This window comes from Mustela nigripes, chromosome 3 (assembly GCF_022355385.1).
Source record: "Mustela nigripes isolate SB6536 chromosome 3, MUSNIG.SB6536, whole genome shotgun sequence".
Taxonomy (NCBI): domain Eukaryota; kingdom Metazoa; phylum Chordata; class Mammalia; order Carnivora; family Mustelidae; genus Mustela; species Mustela nigripes.
Window position 1 is genome coordinate 178,204,131 of NC_081559.1, and position 23,549 is coordinate 178,227,679.

Genomic DNA, 23,549 nt, shown 5'->3' on the forward strand with positions numbered 1-23,549 from the left:
CCACTGAATTAAGTGTATTTGTCTTGGTGGCCCAAATCATGCGTTTAGCCAAAGTGACTAGTCACCATTTAAAGATAGTGAAACAACCATAAGAATCACTAAGTTAAAAGTTAGCAGGGGACTCTCATGACCACATAAAGCCATGATCACTGCCCCAGAGAGCCTAGAGCTGAGTGGACAAGGCAGAGAAGTGAACAGACAATGCAGGCTCCATGTGGTAGGTGCTCAGTGGGAGGTTGCAAAGAGGCTCAGACAACACCAGGAAGAGTATGACTTTAGATCGGGAGTGAAGTCAGGCAACTTCCCCCAAGGAATGGGTTAGCAATTTTTTTTTATGATTATTTATTTATTTATTTGACAGAGAGAGAGAGAGATCACAAGTAGGCAGAGAGGCAGGCAGAGAGAGAAGGGGAAGCGGGCTCCCTGCCGAACAGAGAGCCTGATGTGGGGCTCGATCCCAGGACCCTGGGATCATGACCTGAGCCGAAGGCAGGGGCTTTAACCCACTGAGCCACCCCGGTGCCCCTGGTTAGCAAATTTTTAAAGTGCACGGCACGTGGAAAGCTCCTGGGATGGTGTGTGGACCACAAGCTCATGTGGCATCTGGAGAACTACACTCTTTCCAAAGACTTTTGCCCCTGCTGGAGAGAGTCTCCTAGCTGCGGTGCTCTGTGGCCAGGACACGAGACATGCCTGTCTGTTGTGTCTCCTTCCCAGTGTCCAACAAGCACCCATTCGTGGACAGCAACCTTCTCTACCAGTTCAGAATGAACTTCCGGCGGAGACGCAGACTGATGGAGCTGCTCAATGAAAAATCGCCCTCGTCTCAGGAAACTCATGACAGCCCCTTCTGCCTGAGGAAGCAGAGCCATGACAATCGGAAATCTACCAGTTTTATGTCCGGTATGTCAGTTTCATTGTGTATGTGATCACGTGCGTTTGTCTTTTGAGAACTAGTGATGCCTCACCTTTGTGAAAGGCTGTTCTCCGGCACCTTTTTATTTATTCATAACCAAAAAGTATGGGGCGGGGTGGGGGAACCCAGCATGACCATATTGTTCCTGGGCAGTCCATTTAGATGTCATGAAAACATAGTTATATCAAATTATGTTTTTTCGTGATAGAGATTTTCTTAAGCCCTCACGCTACCTTATTTACTTTTCATTTGTAAACAATTCTTGCATATCATTAATGATCCAGTTTTCTAAATCAGAGCACTGACAAGCTCTATGTTTTAATGGTGAATAGGACTTGTGAGGGCATATTCAACTAAAAGACTACTGATTGTCAACCTGGCATGAAGGGGTGACCCAGAACAAAGACAAATTGTGAAAAGCAAGCAGAGGAGCTCATAAAGCCGAGGACATCACATGGAAGGTCACACAGCCCCATATTTACAGTGACCCCTGCCAGAAATGACACTGACAGAGGTCCGCAAAGATAACCCCGCTCACCTGGAAAAGGTTAACTTGAGGTGCCCTTCTTCGGAAGAAGCAGGAATGCTTAAATGGCTATCTTCAACCCCTCTGAAAATTTGGTATGGATTAACCCGAGAAACTGGTTGGTCTAAGGTTTGCACGATCTGGGCTTTGCCTGAAACTCAGGGCACAGTGAAAATGTGTGTCTTGGTTACTTACGGCAGGAGGCAGTGAGAACTCTTGCAGCCATATTGACACCTTCCTGTGCCTCCTGGCACTGAGCTAAGCTTGCTTGCGTAGTTTTCCTCTTTAATTCTCTCTATACCCTCAGAGGAAGGACTTTTCTTATTCCCATTTTGTGGGTGGAGAAACTGAGGCATGGAGCAGTGGAGGGGTTTACCCAAGGTTACAGAGCTAGAAAAGGGTGGACAGAGCTGGATCTCACGCCAGTTCTGTCTTAACGCCAGTGCTTCTGCCCCAACCCCCCTCATCCTGCAGACAGAACTAGGGCGGCAGGAAGAAGGAAGCAAGAGCCCCGCAGGGAAAGTGAGGACTCGCAGCCGCTCCGGGGCCCCGTCTGTGCTCAGACACCCCAGCCGTGTGTCCCCTTCGGGCTGCAGCCTTCTGCCAATGCACAGTGACTCTTGCCATTCTCTTCTAGCACTAAGCTCTGCCTGTGTCTTGTGGTCCCGATAGAACCTGAAAGTGACAGTGATGAAAAGGAGGACAGAGGGGACGTGGTCACCACAAAAGCCAGCATTTGTTTGTTTCCCACGTTCCAGGCACTAAGCGGGGACTCTCCGCGGCTTCTGTCACTTGACCGTACACCCTCCTCTCTCCTCTCCCTTGCTGAGAGCCACACACTCTGTGGCAAAGAGGACCAGACCCGACTGCTGCCCCACATACACTTTCAGAGCTGAATACATGGTCTTGTGTTTTAATCTCCCTCTTCCATGGCTCTGGGTGATTAGTGACTTCATATTAAATCAGGAGGCTTTATTATTACTGTTACTCCGAGAAGTGTCAAGCCGGGAGGTAATTTACATCCTTCCAGGACTGCTCAGCACAGGCTCGGTCATTCTTGAAACAACATTTTATGCGCCTGAGTACATTCCCATTCGTCACATAATCCACTCTTCCTACCGATCCCGTGGGTTCGCATTATTCCCACTTCACAGCTGGGCAAGTAGAGGCTCCAAGAACTGAAAGGAGTGGCAGGCTGCAGTTGAAATTCTTGCCCGCCTTTCTTTCTTTCTTCCTCTCTCTCTCTCTCTCTCTCTCTCTTTGTTTCCTTTTTTAGATTATTTATTTATTTGAGAGAGAGCGAGCTCACAAGCAGGGGGCAGGGACAGAGGGAGAAGCAGGCTCCCCTCTGAGCAGGGAGCCCAAGGCGGGACACGATCCCAGCGCCCAGGATCAGAACCCGAGCCGAAGGCCCCCGCTTAACCGACGGAACCCCCTCCCCCCCCAGGTGCCCAAATTCTTGCTTTTCTGACTCCAAGGCCAGGGTGCCCTTTCCTGACCTGCTGGCCTGGCCAAGCGCGGGGGAGGGGAGGCGAGCTCCCCCGTGACCCGCCGTGTTTCCCGCCCGCACAGTCAGCCCCAGCAAGGAGATCAAGATCGTGTCTGCCGTGCGGAGGAGTAGCATGAGCAGCTGCGGCAGCAGCGGCTACTTCAGCAGCAGCCCCACCCTGAGCGGCAGCCCCCCGGTGCTCTGCAACCCCAAGTCCGGTGAGTGGCCGAAAGGCAGCCCCGTTTCTGGCGGTGACTGGGGCGCGGGGGCGGGTGTGCAGGCGGGGTCCCTCTGGGGCAGCAGATTCTCAGCTGGGGTTGGGGGAGACTCCTGAGTGGGAATCTGGTGCCAGCATCCCCTCGAACGGAAGGGAAACGTGGAGGTTTGGGCAGAGGGAGGGTCAGGCAGCCCCCTGACTGCAGGGGGAGTTCTGGAGTCTGGGTGGCCCTTCAGAGTTGTCCCAGCTTGGGGTGACATGGCCAGGCCTGTCAACCCTCATTTTTGAGCATTCATTCGATGTCAGCTGCCCTTGGGGAGGAGGGCAGGAATTTGGGCAAGGCAGCTCTTTTCAGAGGCGGTTGGGAAGACAGTGGAAGATATCCACAGTCCGGGCATCTGGGAGAAGCCCCACACTCCTAAGAGGGTTTGAGCAGATGCAAAGATCTTTTGAGTCCCAGCAGCCCCCAAAGAAGAGGCACAGATCTGTGCAAATCCTGTGCTCTCTGAAAATGACTCCTGGTGCCTTGCATTTCTGATCCTACTCATCGAACTCCATGGCCTTTACATTCCAGAAAGAAAAGTCTAGGTAGGCACAAAGATGGGTGATGAGCTCGTGCTTAAAAACATTTCTTCCTTGACCTCGTCAGTTCTTTTTTTTTTTAAAGATTTTATTTATTTATTTGACGGAGATGCGGGGCTCGATCCCAGGACCCTGAGATCATGACCTGGGCTGAAGGCAGAGGCTTTAACCCACTGAGCCACCCAGGCGACCCAGACCCTGTTGGTTCTTCAGCCCACAGATTCCTGTAACTCCCAGATACAGGAGGCTTCTCACTGCCCCTTACCCACCGCTCTGCCAGGGTTAGATTGCGTGGTCCATCGTGCCAATAATCACTGCCTTGAAAACACCCTCAACACCCTTTTTTTCACGCCCTGTCCAGTATATCACCTTTAGGGAAGGACCTTTGTTCCTTTGGCTCATGTTGTTCTCTCATCACCACATTTGGAGATATAAAGACGAAAGATCATGACCCCTTCCCTCAGTGAACCCATCATCTCTCTGGTTGGAGGGGGGGAGAGAATATACATGTTAATAAGGACAAATAGATATTGATCAAAGGGCTTTAGGAGAAACTGTTATGTAAGGATGTTATCTAGGCAAATGGGTATTTTACCTAATCTAACCTTTTTTTGCTTCCTTCTGGAGGGTTAGCTGGAAGAGTAAAATCATAATGAATGAAGAAACTGGCTTCCACACTGACTCTGGCTAGAAAATCATTGAGCCCCCATGTGTTTTCCAATGAACAAGCACTGCTGATAAGGTAGAAGGAGAAAAGGAGAACCGTATTCTTAGAAATAGGCTTTTTGAAGCCTAGATCGAAATCTGACAGGTGTAACCTAGAGTTAGAAGCAGTAGACTTCAATTTCAGAAAAGGGTTAGCGAGGCTAAAGCCATTTTTTTTTCTTGCTTGCATTTGCATACAATGGTAGAGTCAGAGCGAAGTGTTAATTACTTAAATGAACTACACATCCACCTTTCCTGGGTGGGTTTGCCCTGTTTCCTTTCTCTTCCCCCCTTGGCTCAAAGGGAAAGTATGCTGATAAGGAGGCAATAAAGAAAGGTCAGGTTGCCTTTTTTGGGTCTCCATTGTGGTTGTCTCAATTGTCTTAACTGTGCTTCATAAATCCTACGTCTTACCCATATTCTGACAAGCTTCTCCCTCACTCTTGGGAGGGTTCCCAGGGTGCAGTGAGCTCATGTGTGATTTTTTTTTTTCTCAAGCAGATAAGCAGGGTTTCACAGTAAGGCATTTCAAATTAATCATTATATTTACATCTGGATGTATTTTTTTTTTTAGTACTGTGTATAAATACCCTAAGCCAGCCAAAAAAAAAAAAAAAAAAAGGCGCTACCAGATAATCCCGTGATTGGTGTTCTTGTAATGAGCAAATAACTTCCAAAGGACACAAAAAGAGAAAGCTAAAGGATAATTCCACGGGCTTCAAGATTTCTATAGTTTTCAACAGAAGAAAGGGCAAGTGTATTAAAATATTTTAATTTATTTTATTTTCTTAGTATGGTGGTCAAATATCACAGTATAGTGTGATTTAAAACCACGACGAGCTGTGATATCACACCTGTTAGAATGGCTGTTGTCAAAAAGACAAGAAATAACAAGTGTTGGCAAGGATGTGGAGAAAAGCGCACCCTCGTGCGCTGTTGGTGGGAAGGCCAATGGGTGCAGCCACCATGGGAAGTAGTACGAGGGGTCCTCAGGAAACTAGCAGAACCATCATATAATCCAGTAAGTCTGCTGCTGGGTATTTATCCAAAGGTAGGAAATGGAAGCTTGAAAGGTTATCCACATGTCCACGTTCATCACAGCCTTATTTACAAAAAGCCAAGACACAGAAACGACCCAAGGGTCGATGGCTAGACGAATGGATGAAGAAGACGAGGGATATGACACAACTGCATATCGTTCAGTCATTAAAAAACAATAAAAAAGGAAATCCTTCCATTTGCAACCACCTGGGTAGATTTTGAGAGCCTTATGCGACATGACAAATATGTGGTCTCACTTATATATGGAATGAAAATGGGAAAAAAACAAAAACCACCCAAACTCACAGATCCAGGGAACAGATTGGTCATTGCCAGAGGAGCGGGTGAAGATGCGCAAACAATACAAATTTCCCATTAGAAAATAAGTATGTCCCGGGGTGTGATATACAGCATGACCCCTATAGTTCGTACTACTGTATTGTCCATTTCAGAGTTGCTAAGAAAATAAATCTTAAAGGTTATCACAAGAAAACAAAAGGTTGTAACTAGGTGAGTTCATAGGTGTTAACTGGACTTATTGTGGTGATGGTTTGCCAAAAATATATACATATATTGAACCTGCTGTAACCTGAGACTAATATAGTTTTAGATGTCAATTATAGCTCAGTAAAAAGAAAGATTATGTATATTAAAGAAGTGGACAGTAATATTACAGTAATAATATAGTAACATCATGGTACTATTACAGTAATAATAAATATTACAGTACAGTGTGCTTTCTGTATCCAAATTCATACACCCAGAAGTGGTTTTGGGGAGGAGGCGGGGGGACTTGTCTGATAGGAAATTTAAAAGTCTGAGTTCTCAACCGTGGACCTCTTCTCTTATCTCCTGTTCATCTGAGAGGTTCTTTTCTTTGATACTCGACCTGCTTCCTCTTTTGGGGAGAATGTAAATTCATGTTCTCTTTTATGAGCTTTATAAAAGCAACCAGTCATCTCAGCCACCTGTCCTCTCAACGAGAAGCACTTCATGGCCTTTGACAGAGAGAGGGTCTGTTAGGGCCATGCTTCCTGGTGGTTCATTGAGGTCTTGCCCTGTGCTGCCTTATCTTTTTCTGCTGTACCCTTGTTCCAGGACTGGCCCCTGACCTCTGAATGCTGCCAGCCAAGGGAACTGAAGGCTGGCACTTTGCCAGGTTAGGGGCTTGGCCTTGGCCCCTCATGTGTCTTTGGGATACCCAAGGTCATGATCTCTGTCTAACTAGGTAAGGAAGCTCCCTGGGTCCCCATTTGCTGGCTTCTCTGGATGTCCAGAGCAGCCCCCCTCAAGTTCTTAGTGAGCCCAGGATGGATGGAGACATTCATTACAGCGTATTGTTCTAATTGTTTTCTTTTATTGTTAGGGTTGGTGTTAATCTCTTACTGTGACTCATTTCTACAATAAACTTGATCATGAATACATACACAGAGGAAAAAATGTAGTATCTCTAGGGCTCAGTCCTATCCGTGCCTTCCAGCACCCACTGGGGGTCTTGGAATGTGTCCCCCACAGATAAGGAGGGACTAGGGTATTGGCAGAATTTTTGGCCGCCTGCAAGTCAGGGATTGGCTGCTGGCTTTGCCATCTTCCTGGGCAACAGTGGCGAGCTGATAAGAACAGACGTCTTAGGAGGACAACTCACCACTGCCTTTTGGAGTTTCTGAGCCCATCCTTCTGCTCATGGAGAAAGAGAGCATGGGAGGACCCATGTCGCAGTGGCTGCTGGGCCTTGGTATCCAGTGCCCAAGTTTGAATCTTGATTCTGCTACCCCTGAGGGCTGAGATCCTGGACAAAGCTATTTAACTTTTCTAAACCTCTGGTGTCTCACTAATAAAATAGGGATAATGTGGAACCTAGCTAGATAGCTTTTGTGATGACTAAATGAGATAATATATTTGGAGCACCTAGCATAGAGCCTAGCACACGCTGAATATGCTTAACATTCCTCTAGCATCATTCCTCAGGGCAAGAGGCAGTGAGCGTGTCCATGTAGTCCAGGGTATTGATCAGGAAATAACTAAAGCTTCCATGAGCGAGATGAGATGTGTGCCGTATGTTGTGGGGGGTAGCTCTTGAAACATGGCTATGGGACTGCTGGAGTCAAGTCTCTCTCTTAACCTTGTCCTGTTGAATACCTGTCAGGATTCAAAAGAAAGAAGCGTGAGCACTAGGAAACTTTTTCTTGATAGAAAAATATCAACGCACGCCTGTGCCATTTCTTCTTTCCAGAAGTCTCTAAGTTGGGCTTAGGGTTAATTGTCCTGCTCATGTTTTCTGTCTCTGTTTGGCTAGAAAGGTACACTGTGAAGTGGGGATCCTTGCCATGCTTGTTTGTGGACGGTCACATACGAGGCATTCAGTAAAGATCCGCTACATGAATGAACAAGCGAGCAGAAGGGTTTTCACCTTGACCTTGTGTCTGTCTTACAGTGTTGAAGAGACCTGTAACTTCGGAGGAACTCCTGACTCCTGGGGCTCCGTACGCAAGGAAGACATTCACGGTAGGCTTCTCATTTGGGTTTTTCTCATGCTTTCTCTCTGTGCCCTGTCAATGTGTCAGTGAATCAGTGTGTAGCTTAGGGACAGAATTGAAAACCTTCTAATTTCCCTTTTGTTTTGGCATTATTATGAGAATAGATTTTCTTGACCCTTGGGCACTAAAATGCATTAGGACTTGACATAAATTATGATTAATACAGCATTTTAAACTCTTTTTGATGTGCCCTTAAGAAAAGGTTTCCACTATATACTTAGTCTGATATAATTACAGACTTTAAGGCAAATGGCATTGCAAATAATGCCAATAATTCCTTCTGTGTTACATTTAATCCCAAAATTCATTTAAGACATTACAGGAGTCTTTAGGGGAGAAAAGAAAACTATGGGATAATCTGTTCTACCACAAGTAATGGTGCTTTTGACAATGCTGAGCATGTCTTGAGTTATACAAGCCCTGGATTTTGGAGCACTGCGTACCTGTGAGCCCCTCCTGGCCACTGGCCCCTTCTTGGAGGTCCTCCAGGCTTCCTTCTAGAACTACCAGCCCCACTGGGTTTGTTTAAACAGAATCAAAGCGCTTTGCTTGACAGAACCTCACGCTCTCTCCATTCCCTGCCTCTTTCTCTCAGTCTCTGCACAAAACCACATGGACGTGCCCTTGAAGGCACTTCTACTCTTCCTTCAGTCTTCTAACTTTGGGGGGCACCTGGATGGCTCAGTTGGTTAAGAGTCTGCCTTCAGCTCAGCTCATGATCCCACACGCCTGGAATCGAGCCCCGCATCAGGCTCCCTGCTCAGCAGAGAGTCTGCTTCTCCCTTTGTCTCTCCCTCTGCCTCTCCCCCTGCTCCTGCTTCTGCTTGCACTCTCTCTCTCTTTCTCGAATATTTGTCAAGGCCTGCCTCACATTCTGGGCACCGAGGAGTTGAAATAAAGATGGGGTCAGTCCTAACCCATCAATATGAAAAAAATGCATTGGAAATATGTCTGTAAAAGATAAACTATATTTTGGAAGTAAATTAGGTATAAGGAACTAGTAACCAGCAAAACCTAAAGCCAATGGAAGGTCTAAACTTTTTTTTGAGAATGTTCACCAAAATTGCACTTGCTTTCCTGCCTTGCATCATTCTCAAGCATACGAGAAACAGTTGATTATATTTGTAAGTATTTCTCTTTGGTTTTAAATGTAAATGCCCTCATTGCTAGTAATTGTGAACGTGTGTCTTCTGCATTTTAGTTGGGGTATGTATTAGAGACATGTCTGGGAGCTGCCCAGGGAATGTAACTGTCAAGTGTAATGATTCTATAGGAAAAGGCACCCTCTAGTTTCGAACACTTTTGGAACAGTCCCTCCTTGTAAATTGTAAACTTTAAGTACTTATTCACTTACTTTTCTTGGTAGACAAAGTTGTGTTTCAAAAAAGCTGAAACTCCTCATATTCCGCACCGTTGGTAATTTAAACTGTTCCTTTGGACTTCACGGATATAACAAGATCACCAGGAAAGTATCATTGGATCCAGGGGAAAAAGAATAAATTTGGAACAGAACTTGGGTCTAGAGAGAAATTTCAACCATGTTTTCATGATCTTCTAAATTTTCCATTGGAGTCTGATATTAAATTGCATAGCAGCCCAAGAAAGAGGCGATCTGCTGGTTACGTACTGATGAGTACAACTCACAGCGGAAGCTTCTTTCTGCCAAAAAGGTATTTTCTTGACCCTCCCACCCCTTTCTACATTGATATGCCTGTGTTTGGGATAGAAGCAAACTGTCATGTTCTCCCACAAGGTTCAGATAGAACAGAGGAGAGAGATGTCAGGACGTGCACCTTAATCCTGGGCTGGTTTTCTTTCTCTTGGAAGGACAGGCAAATTGCTAGAGACCATCTGCCGATTACTCATTGTGGTTTTCCTCTCCAGATTGTCGGTGACGCCGTGGGTTGGGGCTTTGTGGTACGAGGAAGTAAGCCATGCCACATCCAGGCCGTGGACCCCAGTGGCCCAGCAGCGGCAGCGGGAATGAAGGTACCTCCAAGTGGGCAATGTCTGAACACCTCTAGCCTCGTTTCGTTGTTTGTTTCCATCTGTACGTTCCCTCCCTGAGTGGTTTGGTCCCATTTTGGTCAAGTTTCCTTTACCCTTTCTGAAGAGGGTTGAAGTGAAGCCAAGAGTGTATGATGTGGCCACCAGGAGGAAAAGGTTTCCTGTCACTCTGATGGGGCCTCATTGGTTTCCGGCCTTTGCTTGGTTGGTCTCATCTCTCCCCTCCACCAGTACTGAGTTTGAACAAAAAATAGTAGCTTTTTCTGATCAAGTCTTTTTTTTTTTCTTAAGACTTTTATTTATTTATTTGACCCAGAGAGGGAGAGTATAAGCAGGGGGAGAGGCAGGGAGAGGGAGAGGGAGAAGCAGGCTCCCCACTGAGCAAGGATCCCAGTGCAGGGCTCGATCCCAGGACTCTGGGATCATGACCTGAGCTGAAGGCAGATGCTTAACTGACTGAGCCACCCAAATGCCCCACTTTTTGCTCAAGTCTTATATGATAACTCTACTGCTTTGGTTCTATACTTCGTATAGAACTTTGGGGGCATTTATGCAGTCAGTGGAACATGCTTAGACCATGGGAGGCAGCAAGCAGTGAGAAGAAGAAAACAGAAGTCATGGGATTTGGAAGAGGAGATCTGGGATTCGCATTTTGGTTCTGCTAATTTCTAGATCTTTGACATTGAACAAGTCCTATAACTACCTCAGAACCCGTTTTATCCTTTCTCAAATAATATATTTCCTTCTGCTGTTAAATATGTGGAAACTCTTTATAAGGTGCAGAGAATGACACAAACATCAAACAAATTGAATGAATTGTGGAAGATTTTTGAAAATAACTTTCGATATTTTATGGTACTAAAATAATACATATAAAGTCAAGAAAGTCTAGAAAATACAACAAAAGAAAATGTAGAGAATGCCAGCAGAAGAAAATGATAATTGCTTGTAATCTTTCATAACTCAGATGTAACCACTATTTACATTAACTTTTTTTTTTAAGATTTTATTTCCTTATTTGACAGACAGAGATCACAAGTAGTCAGAGAGGCAGGCGGGGGGGAGGCGGGGGAAGCAGGCTCCCTGCTGAGCAGAGAGCCCAATGCAGGGCTCTATCCCAGGACCCTGGGATCATGGCCCAAGCTGAAGCCAGAGGCTTTAACCTACTGAGCCACCCAGGCCCCCCTACATTAACTTTAAACAGCTTTATTGGGGTGTGATTGACATACAGTAAAGCATAGTCCTGTACACGTTTAACTTCTATCTTCCGACTTCTTATATTATGTATATACATATACACACATACATCTATATGTAAGGATATATGTGTGTGTGTGTGTGTGTGTGTGTGTGTGTTGGTTTCTTTATGCTTTTTAAATGGGAGTATAATTAAGTACAATGTTACATTAGTTCCAGCTGGACAGCATCCTGATTTGACAATTCTATAGATGACTCGGGGCTCACCTGGGTAAGGGTAGTCACCATCTGGCACATTGTTTTTATTTACACAGAAATATCATATAAGAAGTTGCTGAGAGCATTGGTTTTCTATTTAAAAACACCTTTACCTGGGCTGCCTGGATGGCTAGGTCAGTTAAGCACCTGACCCTTGGTTTCAGCTCAGGTCATGATCTTGTGGTTGTGGGATCAAACCCCGCGTCAGGCTCTATAGTCAGTGCGGTGTCGGCTTCAGATTCTCTCTCCCTGTCCCTCATCCTCCTTCTCACTCTCTCTCAAATAAATAAAATCTTTAAAAAAAAAAACAAAAACAGAAAACACCTTTGCCTATCGCAGTTTTCTTCTGTCATCTGTAAAATATTTCTCAGAGGATATTTATGTCTTGATTATCTGGGCCTGTGGGAGGATGCAGAAGGCTTGAAAGCTACAGATCTCTGCTCATTTCTTCAGCACTCTCATCACCTCCCATGGTCAGTCCTTTTCCTGGACCAGTAAACCAGTCAAGTGATAGGCATGGCTTGGGTCTTCACAGCTCTGATGTCCAACACTTACCCTCCACTGATGTGCCCACTGGAAAAGAAATCGGGGCAGCAGAGACCAGCTCAAGGGTACACAGACCACCGATTACTGCTGGTCTGGGTAATCAGTGCTGTAGGATTAGGGGTTGACTCTATGCCCTGATCGGAACACCGTCATTCACACAGGGAAGCCTGGGCTCACCAGGTGCTGTGCTCTGGCTGAGTTGCAGAAGCCTTGTTGGCCAAGTCCATCTGTGTGACAGGCCCTTCCTCCCTCCTCCATCCGCAGCGGGCACAGCACCAAAGAAACTCAGAGCAGGGAAGTTGGCCGGGAGCAGAAAGGGCGAGCATTTGTATCTGTGCCAAGGCTGAATTTGTCATTTTCTAATGGGACTCTTGGCTGGGGGAAGAGTTTTATATTTTATTTCCATAGGAAAGCACCTAGTAGAAATTATTTTTGGCAGAATGCTTCAGTGCTAAGCATGTGCTCACTCACATAGGGCTTTGACCTAAAGCATGTTTGCTTTGGGGAAAGTGATGGACGTACGCTGCAGTCGAAGACCTTGTTGTGCTTGGCCATGTAATTGATTGTAGTCTGTCTTTATTGATTAACATGAATTACTGTTCTAGGCATTGTCGATCGGTCCATTCATTAAGTCCTTAGTGTATATACCCTGATAAGTGGGTAACCTGATAGGTTTTTTTCCAACATCATAAGCTACTATTTCATATGGTTTATAGTCTCAGTTTCTCCAGGGGTGTACAATGGTTTTCATATGTTTCTAGAACAATGCAGGATTTATTAGAGCAGCATTTCCAAAGTTGTATTATACAGCTCTCTGGTCCAGCAAAATATACTGACCTGAGGTTCTGTGATCAAAATTAATTAGTTAATTAATTAATTAAAAGAGAGAGAGGGTGTGCATACATGCCCACAAGCTGTGGGGAATGGGGAGGCAGAGGGGGAGAGAGAGAATCTTAAGCAGACTCGATGCCCAGTGCAAAGGTTCCATCTCTCAACCCCGAGATCATGACCTGAGCTGAAATCGAGTTGGACACTTACCTGACTGAGCTGCCCAGGGAACCCTGTAATTAAAATTATTTCAAACTGTTGTGCACTTTAATGCCCTTTCAGAAATTCACAAAGCATGTTGGCGTATTAAAGATTCTGGTAAGTCCAGAAGGCAAAAAAACTTGTTTAAATTGTCTAACACAGTGTTTTATCATTTAATAGAAACACTCAAATGAAATCTTAGGATTGTTAAGATATGGCATTAAAACTGTTCAAAGAGGGGCACCTGGGTGGCTCAATCAGTTTCGCATCTGACTCTTAATTTCAGCTCAGGTCCTGAGACTGAGCCCCACGTCGGGCTCTGCGCTGAGCATGGAGCTTGCTTAAGATTCTGTCTCTCACTCTCCCTCTGCCTCCTCCCCCTGCTCTCGCTGTCTCTCTTAAAAACAAAAATAAGAACAAAACCAAAAAAAAAAAATGTTCAAAGAAACTGCTTTTGGTCAAACTGTGTATTGAGATGAATATATAGAGATATATTTTTGAATTGTATTGCTGGTTGAATGAAAAAGACAGAGACTACCATGCCCTTCCACATTGATAGAATTTAACTGTGTATATTCATTTTAATTACTTAGCACATTATTTTTCTCGAAGAAAACATTGAACTATTTCCTATTTTACCATATTTACTTGCCCTCGAATAACTTCACTCATATAAAAATCCGTTCCTATAATCCAGTTCCAGAGGCTCGTGTCCACTGACCTGTCACATTGCTGCTGCCCTTTACCCTTGTTCAGGAAAACTGCAGGGTGGTGTGTCTGGTGGTGCTGAGCCCTGGGAGGGTAGGCGGTTAGGACAGCAGCCCACGGGAGCTTACCCGCTGACCTGCGTAATGATTGACCTGCTTGGTCTGGGCAGTAGGAATGATCCAAAGCTCTGGCCAGAAGCCTCGTTTAGCACCTCTGACTGGCAGAAGCTGACCCAGGATAGTATAAAGAGCCTCGCTCTGTGTTCAGGGTCACTGTCTCCGTGGAACGCCAGCCTCACCCCTCAAGTCACGGTCCTGGTTTTCTCCAGCTTTCTGATGTGGACAGAGCCTTGCGCCGGAGCCTTTGTGACCACGGCTACTGAATTTCACTACTTGACTTGCCAAAACAGAGATCATTTTGTAGCTAAGTTTCTCATGGGTACCATTTCTCTCTCTTATGTCAACTTTCTGTGGGGATCGGAAAGTTTTAAGATGTGGGCCACCAGCATATGGACAGGACAGACCCCAGACTGAAGAAACTGAGGGCCATTTGCCCCTGTTAATGCTTCTAGACCTTCCCAGACCCAAAGGAGAGCTCCTTGCCCGGTTTAAATGGCATCCTTAATCCATCCTGCGAGGAGACCTTCATGTTTGTATTAAAATTTACTTCTCTAGAATAGAGTTCTTCTAGAGTTCTAGAATCTAGAATAGACATTCTCTAGAATGTCTAGAAGAACTTCAGAGAACAGGTATCCTTCAGGAGAATGATAGGGTCTGCTGAAATTCTAGATTGGAGTAGAGACATCTGAGATCTTTGTGTCTGGGCTACCTAGCCCCGTGGCCCCATAGCTCTCAGGCCTCCCCGTCTACACTGCTGACTGAGGCAGACAGGGCTGGGTCAGACAACTGGACTGCAAAGTGGGGCATCCCAGTTGAGAATGAATGAGAGACAGGGCCGGGAGCCTACAAACGTGTAGAGCAGGGAAAGTTGCAGCCTGACCTCCGCTGTAAATGCAATGGAATTTTAGATGTTTCAGTCAATTATTCGACTTCTATATGATCTCAAGCTTGTTTGTCCAGTGTGTCTTTAGTCTGGTTTCTCCCCTTCCCTTCTGATGACTTGCTCTCCATGCTGTAGGAAAATGTTTGTTCCCAGAGACCTAAAAGGAAATGATGTTACAAGAGGCCCCAGACTATAACCTTATTTTTAGTTTTGTCTGAATCAAGATGCTCTTAAAAAAAAAAAAAGAGAGAGAGAGAGAGAGAACAATTAGTTGCATCTTTTCTAAGATGTTCTGTCTCATACGACTCCTCTCCTCATTCCCGTGCCTTAAAAAACAGCCATAGGAGTCATTAAAATTTGCACTTGATCTAGCATCTTTGCATTTGGAGTTGTTTTCCTTCTGATGGTTCTTTTGCTTAAAAAATGAAAACTGTAAAGTCACTGGGCATTACAACTCCACAGTGTAGCATGAAATATGGGAATCATCAAAAGCTTAGTCAACCGTTCAGCATTCAGTACATTTTTTAAAAAGATTGTATTTATTTATTTGACCCAGAGAGTGCACGAGAAGGCAGAAGGGCAGAGGGAGAGGGAGAAGCAGACTCCCCACTGTGCAGGGAGCCTGATGTGGGACTTGATCCCAGAACTCCCGATCATGACCTGAGCAGAAGGCAGACGCTTAACCAGCTAACCCATCCAGGCTCCCCCAGCATTGAGTACATTTTCAATTAGAAGAGGTTGTTTGCTACATTTTCTTTTTGACAACTCTTCATTCACCTTTTAGGAATTCCAGAACAGTAGACTGTGGTTTCTTTCAAGGCAAAAGGGGGAGTGTATTCTGTGTGCCTGACCCTGCACCATACTAGGCCTTTTCTGTACCTAAGGCCATTTAATACCAACATCTGAATACTAAAATCCTAGAGAAAGAAATGGTTCCAGGAGGAATAATTCTATTTCTTCCTTATTTTCTTCTACTTTGAAAGGAATTAAAGTGTCTTCCATAAGACTGCAGGCCACAGTCGAATGGCCATCACTTAAACATGGATTCACATCATAACCTTGAATGACATCCTTTTTTTTTTTTTTTTTTTTTTAATCACATCAAGTCAAAACCCATTTCTGGACCACGTTGTCTATCATAACTTTATTTTGCATGATTCTCTAGTGGCTGTTCTCCACTGTAGACAGGGGAGAATTTTTACATTTCACAAATACATCATGCTTGTGTCTTCATCTGCCCACAAATAAATCTAATCAAGTGGCTCTGGCACTTAAAATCCTCTAATGGCTCCCCAATACAATGAGAATAAGGTCCAGATGTCTTCCCGTGGACTGCAGTGTCCATGATCTGGACCCTGCTGAGAATAACATTACCTTCCTACCCTGTTGTGCTTATATAAGACTCCATTGGCCGTGCTGGTGTCCCTCCCAAGTACCAAGTTTTCCTGCCTAAGGCTGGATGACAGGCTCTGCTATTGTCATCAAAGTCTCAGATTAAAGGTCAGTCTTTCAGAGGAGCTTCCGTTAAAAACCCTGGGATAGTCTCCCTGTCTCCCTCCAGTCACTCTTTACCATTATTACTGTGTCTTAGGTTTTTAAGGCATAGTATTTATCAGAATCTGATAATAGTACTTACATGTTTATTATCTGTCTCTAGTAGCTCCATAAATGTAGGGACCTTGTCTGTCTTAACTACTATGTTCCCAGTACTTAACACAATTCCTAGCATTTAGTAAGTGCTGGAAACAATTTTTGAATGATCCAATGAATCTGTGCTTCCATAGAAAGGCTGAAAAGTTCACCCATTGAACACCTATATTGCATCCCCACACATGTCATATGCATTCTCTCTTTTATTGTTCTTCCAACTTTTGAAAGTGGAAGGGAAGCGTTCTTCCGACGTCGTGAATGGGGAAACTGAGACCCAGTGAATCTCTTTCCCCAAGGCACCCTGTCTGTGAACATCAGAACTAGATTCAAGCCTGGTCTCACTGCCCAAAGCCCTACTAATGTTTCCTACTGCATTATTTCATAAAAAGAAAACCCACGAGGCAGAGTTAAATAGATGATACATCCCAATAAAACCTTGAACTCTTGCAAATTACTCGGGGATGCATGACCTTTGATATCTCCTGTGGGAAGAATTTGTATTTAATTCAAATGAATTATGAGGACAGTCACATGTTCACCTGTGCTGGCTTAAAGATCACATAAATAATTTTTATTCTTGGCACCAACCTCTCACTTGGGTCAGCTCTAGATCTTACTGGGTCACCCAAGTGAAAGAGGCAGAATATTTGTCCGTGTTAGTTTAATCACCTTCTTTCAGGGTAAACCATTCAGCCTTCACACTGTGAAGAAATTTGAGCCGTATTTACAAATAAGGCACAAAAGCTATCCTTGCTCTTTTCTGGAAAGTTTCTTTTTTTCTGGTGGGGATAATTAAATCCTGTGAGAAACAGTATTCAAGTTTTTATGCAACCCGTGCCAACAGTCGGGAGGGATTTCAAGACTCCTGGCTTCTTCTCGTGTTTCCTGCTGTGATGAATTGATGGATGTGGACTTATGGGGCCTCTTTTCTCTTTGTTTGTTTCTTTGCATGTTTATATAGAAACAGAGCTATCTGACTCAGAGTAAGGCAAGCATGGTCATTGTGTTCTTTTTTTACGCTTTCAGAAATTCCTATTTCTTATATGGAAGGAAAAAAAGTAAAAATCCTGCTTTTTGGACTTTCTTCCTCATAGCAACAAACCTAGATCTCTCATGGACTTTTCCTTCTGAACCAAGAGAGGCCAGGTTGGGCAAACCATCCGAAGTTTCTAATTAATTTAGCCAAGACAATTTGAGCATTCAAGTAGCAAATTGTGGGATCATGGTCAACACAGATGAAAAAAAAATGCTTTCTGTTAACTGTGTTAAAGGTAGTTCTTTTCCAGTTGAGTTCAGGAAATTCATGCGTGGGAATAAAAGGTGATGTCTTATGCAGCATGCTATGAGTCTAGCCATCTTGTCCCTTAGTTGATGGAAAGCAGTAGGGTTAGTGTCCCTTTGCTCATCATTAGGCGTGAACTAGCGTTGGGGAAGAAAAGACCACTTTGCGGGGCGGGGGGGGTGGTTCCCTGCCTGCACAAGAGGCCACTTCTCAGGGCCTCAGCTCAGAACCCTTAGCTGCTCTGTGCCCTTCCTTAACAGAAGGTGGTCTTCACGTCCACCTCTGACAGCCTTCCAGAAGACAGGGCAACTCGGCACAGTTCTTTGTTAAGTCGGTATTAGTCACCTACCACACACTAGACGCTATGTCAGGTCTTCATGGGATTTTCAGTCTAGAGAAGAGAGACATTAATCAAGTAATTCCACTCTTCAATATATAATTATAAGCAGATGAGAACTATGAAGAAAAGGACTGGAGTTTCTCATCTTGGTAGGGTGGTGGGAAGAATGACAGGAACACTTCCCTCAGGAAAAATGCTTGAGCTGAGGTCTACAGAGGGGAGAGAAGTCAACTAAGCCTGAGTGTGTCTGTGCACGTTGTGTGTGTGTGTGTGTGTGTGTGTGTGTGTGTGCATTCTGTGCACATGTGTGTTATATACACACATGCATGCACACAAACATACACACAAAGGGTTTATTCCATATAGAAGAAACCCAGAAAAGGATCATGGTTCCTCAGAAGACAAGAATGGAAGCCATGGCTAGACTATAGTGTGAAGAGAATTCTGGAAGGAGAGGTAGCAACGAGATAGGGTAGAGTGTTTCTCAACTTACTTATTATTATCTTTCCCGAAGGAGACTTTTTAAGACATTTTTCCCCCTAGTCATCCCTCCCATGAAGTTTGGATAACACAGATACACTGTATTCCTGTTTATGTACACATGCGTGTGTATGTACGTGTGTGTGTACACGTGTATATGATTTGTACATAAAAAGAGGAAGAAGATTTTTTCACACTCCCTTTTGGGGCAGTTTTTCACCTTTGGGGGCTAAGTCACACCTAATGAGAATGCATGAGTTAGGGAAGGAAGCTCAGGTGCTTTATAAAATTGTGTTAAATTGAATTGTAATGGTCATATAACCAAATATGCAGCTTTTAAGTGTATAGTTTGATAAACCTTGTCAAATGTACGCACTTGTATAACAACCTTCAGAACAAAGACCATTTCCAGCATTCCAGAAAGTTCCCTCATGCCTCACTGTTATGATTTCTGTCACCAGAAATTAGTTCAGGTTTTTAGAGTCAGATAGATTCCTGGCTGCACGCCTCATGTCTCTGTGATGTTTAGCAAATTATTTCATTTCTCTGGGCCTTTTTCTCATCTTGTAAATGAGGAAAGATGTGGAGTCTTCCTCACAGGGTTGGTGAGGGAGGCATGCTGTCCTGCCCCCTTCCCCACAGTGTGAATACGCGGGCATCTCTAAGAGGCGTCTGATGGGAACAGGCTTAGAGCATAAGCCTGATGATTATTACTTCAGGCCTGGTGATCCTTCTAGTTCTCTGAGCTCTGGCCTTAACAGTCTGTATTTCCCTTTGCCTCGTGACCCACAAATCCTTCCTGCTTCTCTCATTTCCCAAATGTTTCTCCTCCTGTGCTCTTCTAGAAAGCTGCTGCTATGCTGAGGAGGACACAGGTCCTTTCTCACTGGCTTCATCCAGTGAGCCTATTACAAGCACCTCTAGTTCCCCCACTTTCAGAATCTCCCAGAGCCATATCTGACTTATCTTGGCTGGTCATGCTCCTTCCTTTCATTCCTTATCTTGTGGCCCATCCCATGTTCCCAACGGCTCAAGTCTCCAGGTACTGTGCTCAGTGCTGGGCATTTGCTTTCAACTCAATGTTAAACAAGGTTTGCAGCAAGCAAAACAAACTCACTGATAGACATATAGAAATTGGTGGGGCTGGGACTTGACGTAAAGCCAGTAACTCCTGATTCTACGATGCACAGCTCGGAAATCGGGTTCCATCTTACGATCAATGCATCTTATATGTGATGAGACATAGGAGACGATCCTCACTGTTGCAAAAGTCATCTTTTACAAAAACAAGGACATGTCAAGTTTTAGAAATGTCTTGGTATAATCCTGAGCCATTCTTACACTGATCTACTGTGGGCTCTAATGCTAGTTTTCTTTGTGTTGGATCCCTGAGGACAGGAGGAAGGGCAAGTACTGAGAAGTGAAAACCTTGACACCCCTTAGACCTCAGTAGATTAGGTGGTCACCCTATTTTTCTGCGTCACACCTGAATAGTTATGTGAGGCCAAATCCTGTCAACCTTCTGAAGGATTCCTCAAGGGCAGATAAACCTAAGACTGCCTCCAGGTGTAAAGTCAGTGACCCCTGCCCCCTAAGACTCACCTATACCTGGAAGAAATAAAAAACGACCCCAACCAAGGCTGGACATCTCCTTCTGCAGCCATGCTCCTGAATTTACCCATGACCAATCCAAGTATCTGGAAGAGTGAAGATAAATATAATACTGTTTACGGTCTCCACTGATGTGTGACTTACAGAAGATTTCACAGTTTGGGGATGTAGATCAGCGACTATTAGGTGTCACTATTTTATGAGTGACATAAAGTCCTAGTTAAGACTAGTATTTCTTTGACATGTACAAGCTGGGAAGAAGTCAGCCCATGGCTGAGATGTGTCTCTGTGGTCTCTGATTCCTATTTTGTATATTCACTTTGCTCAGTTTCCATTGCCAAGGCCACTTGAAGGTCTAGGATGGCTGCTGGAACCATGAGGTTTGCATTCCAGCCATCCATAAAAGATGAAGGGAAGGAGAAGGGCACTATTATTCCTTTAAAGATTCTTCTTAGAAACACTGCTTCTGTTTACATCCCATTGGTCAGAATATGACCACACATGGCCACACTTAGATACAAGGAAATCTGGGAAATTTTGTTTATTCTGAGTGACTATTATGGGTTGAATTGTATACCTCCCCCCCAAGAAAAAGACATGGAGAAGTTCTAATCTCCAGTACCCAAGAAGGTGACCTTTGGGAAATAGAGTTTTGACAGAAGTAATCAAGTTATGACGAAGTCATTAGGTTGGGCCCTAGTCCATGATTGGTGTCCTTATAAAAAGGAAAAAAATTAGAAATACAGACAGATATGCACAGTAGAAAGACAGACAGCAGACACCCATGGAGGAGATGTCCGTGGAACTGGATGGTACATCTATAAGCCAGTGAGTGCCAGTGATTGCCAGCAACAAGCAGAAGCTAGAAGATGCAAGCAAGGATTTCTCTTGGAGCCATCAGAGAGAGCGTAGCTTTGCTGATGATACCTTAATCTCATACTTCTAGACTACAGAACCATGAGACAATGAATTTCTGTTTTAAGCCACCCTGTTCTTGGTATTTGTTATGGCAGCCCTAACACAGTTGCCATGTGTCCAGGAAAAAAACAGAGGTTCTATTAATAAAGAGAGAAAAGACAATGGATACTCAGGGACAACTTGTAGTTTCTGTCACTGACCATAAAAAGCTGTACAAACATCCTTCAAGAAATATTGACTGAGTACCTACTGCCTACGGTGCCCTGTGGGGATCCAGTGGTAAGTAAAGCCAGCGAGGTCCCTGCCCTCATGGAGCTTCCGGTCTAGCGACAAGGGAGATAGTAATTATTCACACCAATATTTAATTATGCACAGTGATGTTTATGTTTAGTAGGCATATTACGACATGCAAGACTTGGAGCCTCAGATACAAATTTCTATAGGTTTGTACATTTCATTCATTTTCAAAATCCCAGGAGGAGCATTCTGAAGTCAGGGGCTGAGTCTGCCCGTTGCCTTCAGCATCAGAGTCTCTTAATTCAACCCACTGCTCTTCTTCCGCCAGATGAAATGAAATGTTGTTGGTCTTATAGTTACAGCTTGTGGTTCTCAAGGGAGAGCCTGTGAGAGAAAGTAAAATGATGGAGAACAAGATGGGAAAACATCCGTTTGGCAGAGGGTCGGGTCACTGAAGCAGGAATTATGGATGTTGAGTTGATTGAACGCTTTGTTTTGCTCATTCCCCCACCCCCCAGCCTCTTCCATCCCAGGCCATATCATGACCCTCCACCCAACTGCTTGGCCCAGAAACCTAGAAGTCCTGCTTGTTCTTCTCTTCTTCCTCCAATGCAAGACACTTCCAAAATGTATCTCGAATGCATCTGCTTGTCTTCATCCCCCCCCCACTCCAAACCCCTGTCATCTGTCACCAGGACTACAGTGGCCCTAACTGGTCTCCTTACATGTGATCTTGTCGCCTTATCATCTGTCCCCCATGTTGCAATGAAAGGAAATCTAGTTCTGCCACTCTCTTGCTTGAGATCCTTCATTGTGTCCATGTTGCTTTTAGCATGAAATCTAAAAACCTTACCATGGCCTACATAGTCCCACGTGAACCGACCCCCACCTATCTTTGAAATCTTACCTCCTGGCCACGCTCGTCCTTGCTCCCCTCCATCATCACCTTGTAGATCCTCAAACCAGTGATTGCTTTCTCTCCCCGGGCCTTTTGCACTTGCCACTCCTTCCTCTTAGGATGCTCTTCTTGCAGCTTGTCATGGGATCCCTCCTTATTTTTTACACCTCCCCTTACAGGTCTCCTCCTCTTCAGTGGGGATGGAACGTCTTCGTAGCGTTTTCACACCCGCATCTCATTGGCTGGAATTGTGTTGCGTGGTCATTTCTGGGGGTGCTGAGGATTTCAGTATTTCATTCTCCACCTTTTAGAGGGCAAGAGAAAGAGAGGTTGGGCCGAAGTAGGGTGGCTGAATTCTGCGGTATCTGCCGAGCCCCTCGTTTTTCTCTTTCTTCCTTCCCTGCTTATTTCCTTCACAGATAAGTATTTGTCTTTTTCTTAAAGGAGAACTTAAGGAGTTCTCCCATTTTTTAAAAAAAGATTTTATTCATTTATTTGACAGATAGAGATTGCAAGTAGGCAGAGAGGCAGGCAGAGAGAGAGGAAGGGAAGCAGAGTCTCTGCTGAGCAGAGAGCCCGATGCGGGGCTCGATCCCAGGACCCTGAGATCATGACCTGAGCTGAGGGCAAAGGCTTTAACCCACTGAATCACCCAGGCACACCTATTTGTCTTTTTCTAACCCTCCTTTAGGATACATGCTCTACAAATGCAGGGACAACATCTAATTCTTCTACTACCTTTCCAATAAATGTTTATTGAGTCAACAAGTTGATTTCTGTGGCCAGGGATGGTGGAAACTCGGATCCGGACACTGTGTCTGCTTTCCTAGAATAGAAAGCTTGTTAATATGGCAGGTAGCCAGTGGGATTTCATTCTAGCCCTTGCCACACCATGTGACCCTTAACAGGTGCTCAGAATTTTTTTTATAAATCCCAGTCAATTGGTTTCCATTTATACAAGTCTTACTATTTCTAAGGTATTAAACAAATCCTTAGAAGTTGATTCCCAAGGCCCAATCATTATAGTCTTAGGTAGATGGACAAATATAATATGTACTATATAATATAATATGTATATATAGTATATATATATACAATGTATAATATAATATACAATGTATAATATAATATGCAACAACAAGATAATTCATCTGAAAATCCCCAGCACCTTGCCAGTACAGAATCAATCCTCATTTTTATTTTTTAAAAGAATTTGAGCATGTCAGGTGATGTCTAGACAATACATCATTTCAGTCAGATACAGAGGCAGACAGCACTGAACATATTTGCAAAAGAAGATAGATTTTCCATCTGGGAGCACATGCCCCACCCTTTCAGTAAATTTCGTGGAGAACAAGAGAAAGCAGCCCTAC

At 44.4% G+C, this 23,549-nt stretch overlaps 1 protein-coding gene across 1 annotated transcript in view; it reads left to right on the plus strand.

The window, feature by feature from the left end:
- DEPTOR (DEP domain containing MTOR interacting protein) overlaps positions 1-23,549 on the plus strand; it is a 131,919-nt gene that overhangs the window by 88,272 nt on the left and 20,098 nt on the right. Inside the window, exons 5-8 of the mRNA XM_059395088.1 lie at positions 718-903; positions 3,015-3,149; positions 7,911-7,981; positions 9,898-10,002. Coding sequence (XP_059251071.1) covers positions 718-903; positions 3,015-3,149; positions 7,911-7,981; positions 9,898-10,002 — 497 coding nt within the window. The remainder of the gene's footprint in view (positions 1-717; positions 904-3,014; positions 3,150-7,910; positions 7,982-9,897; positions 10,003-23,549) is intronic.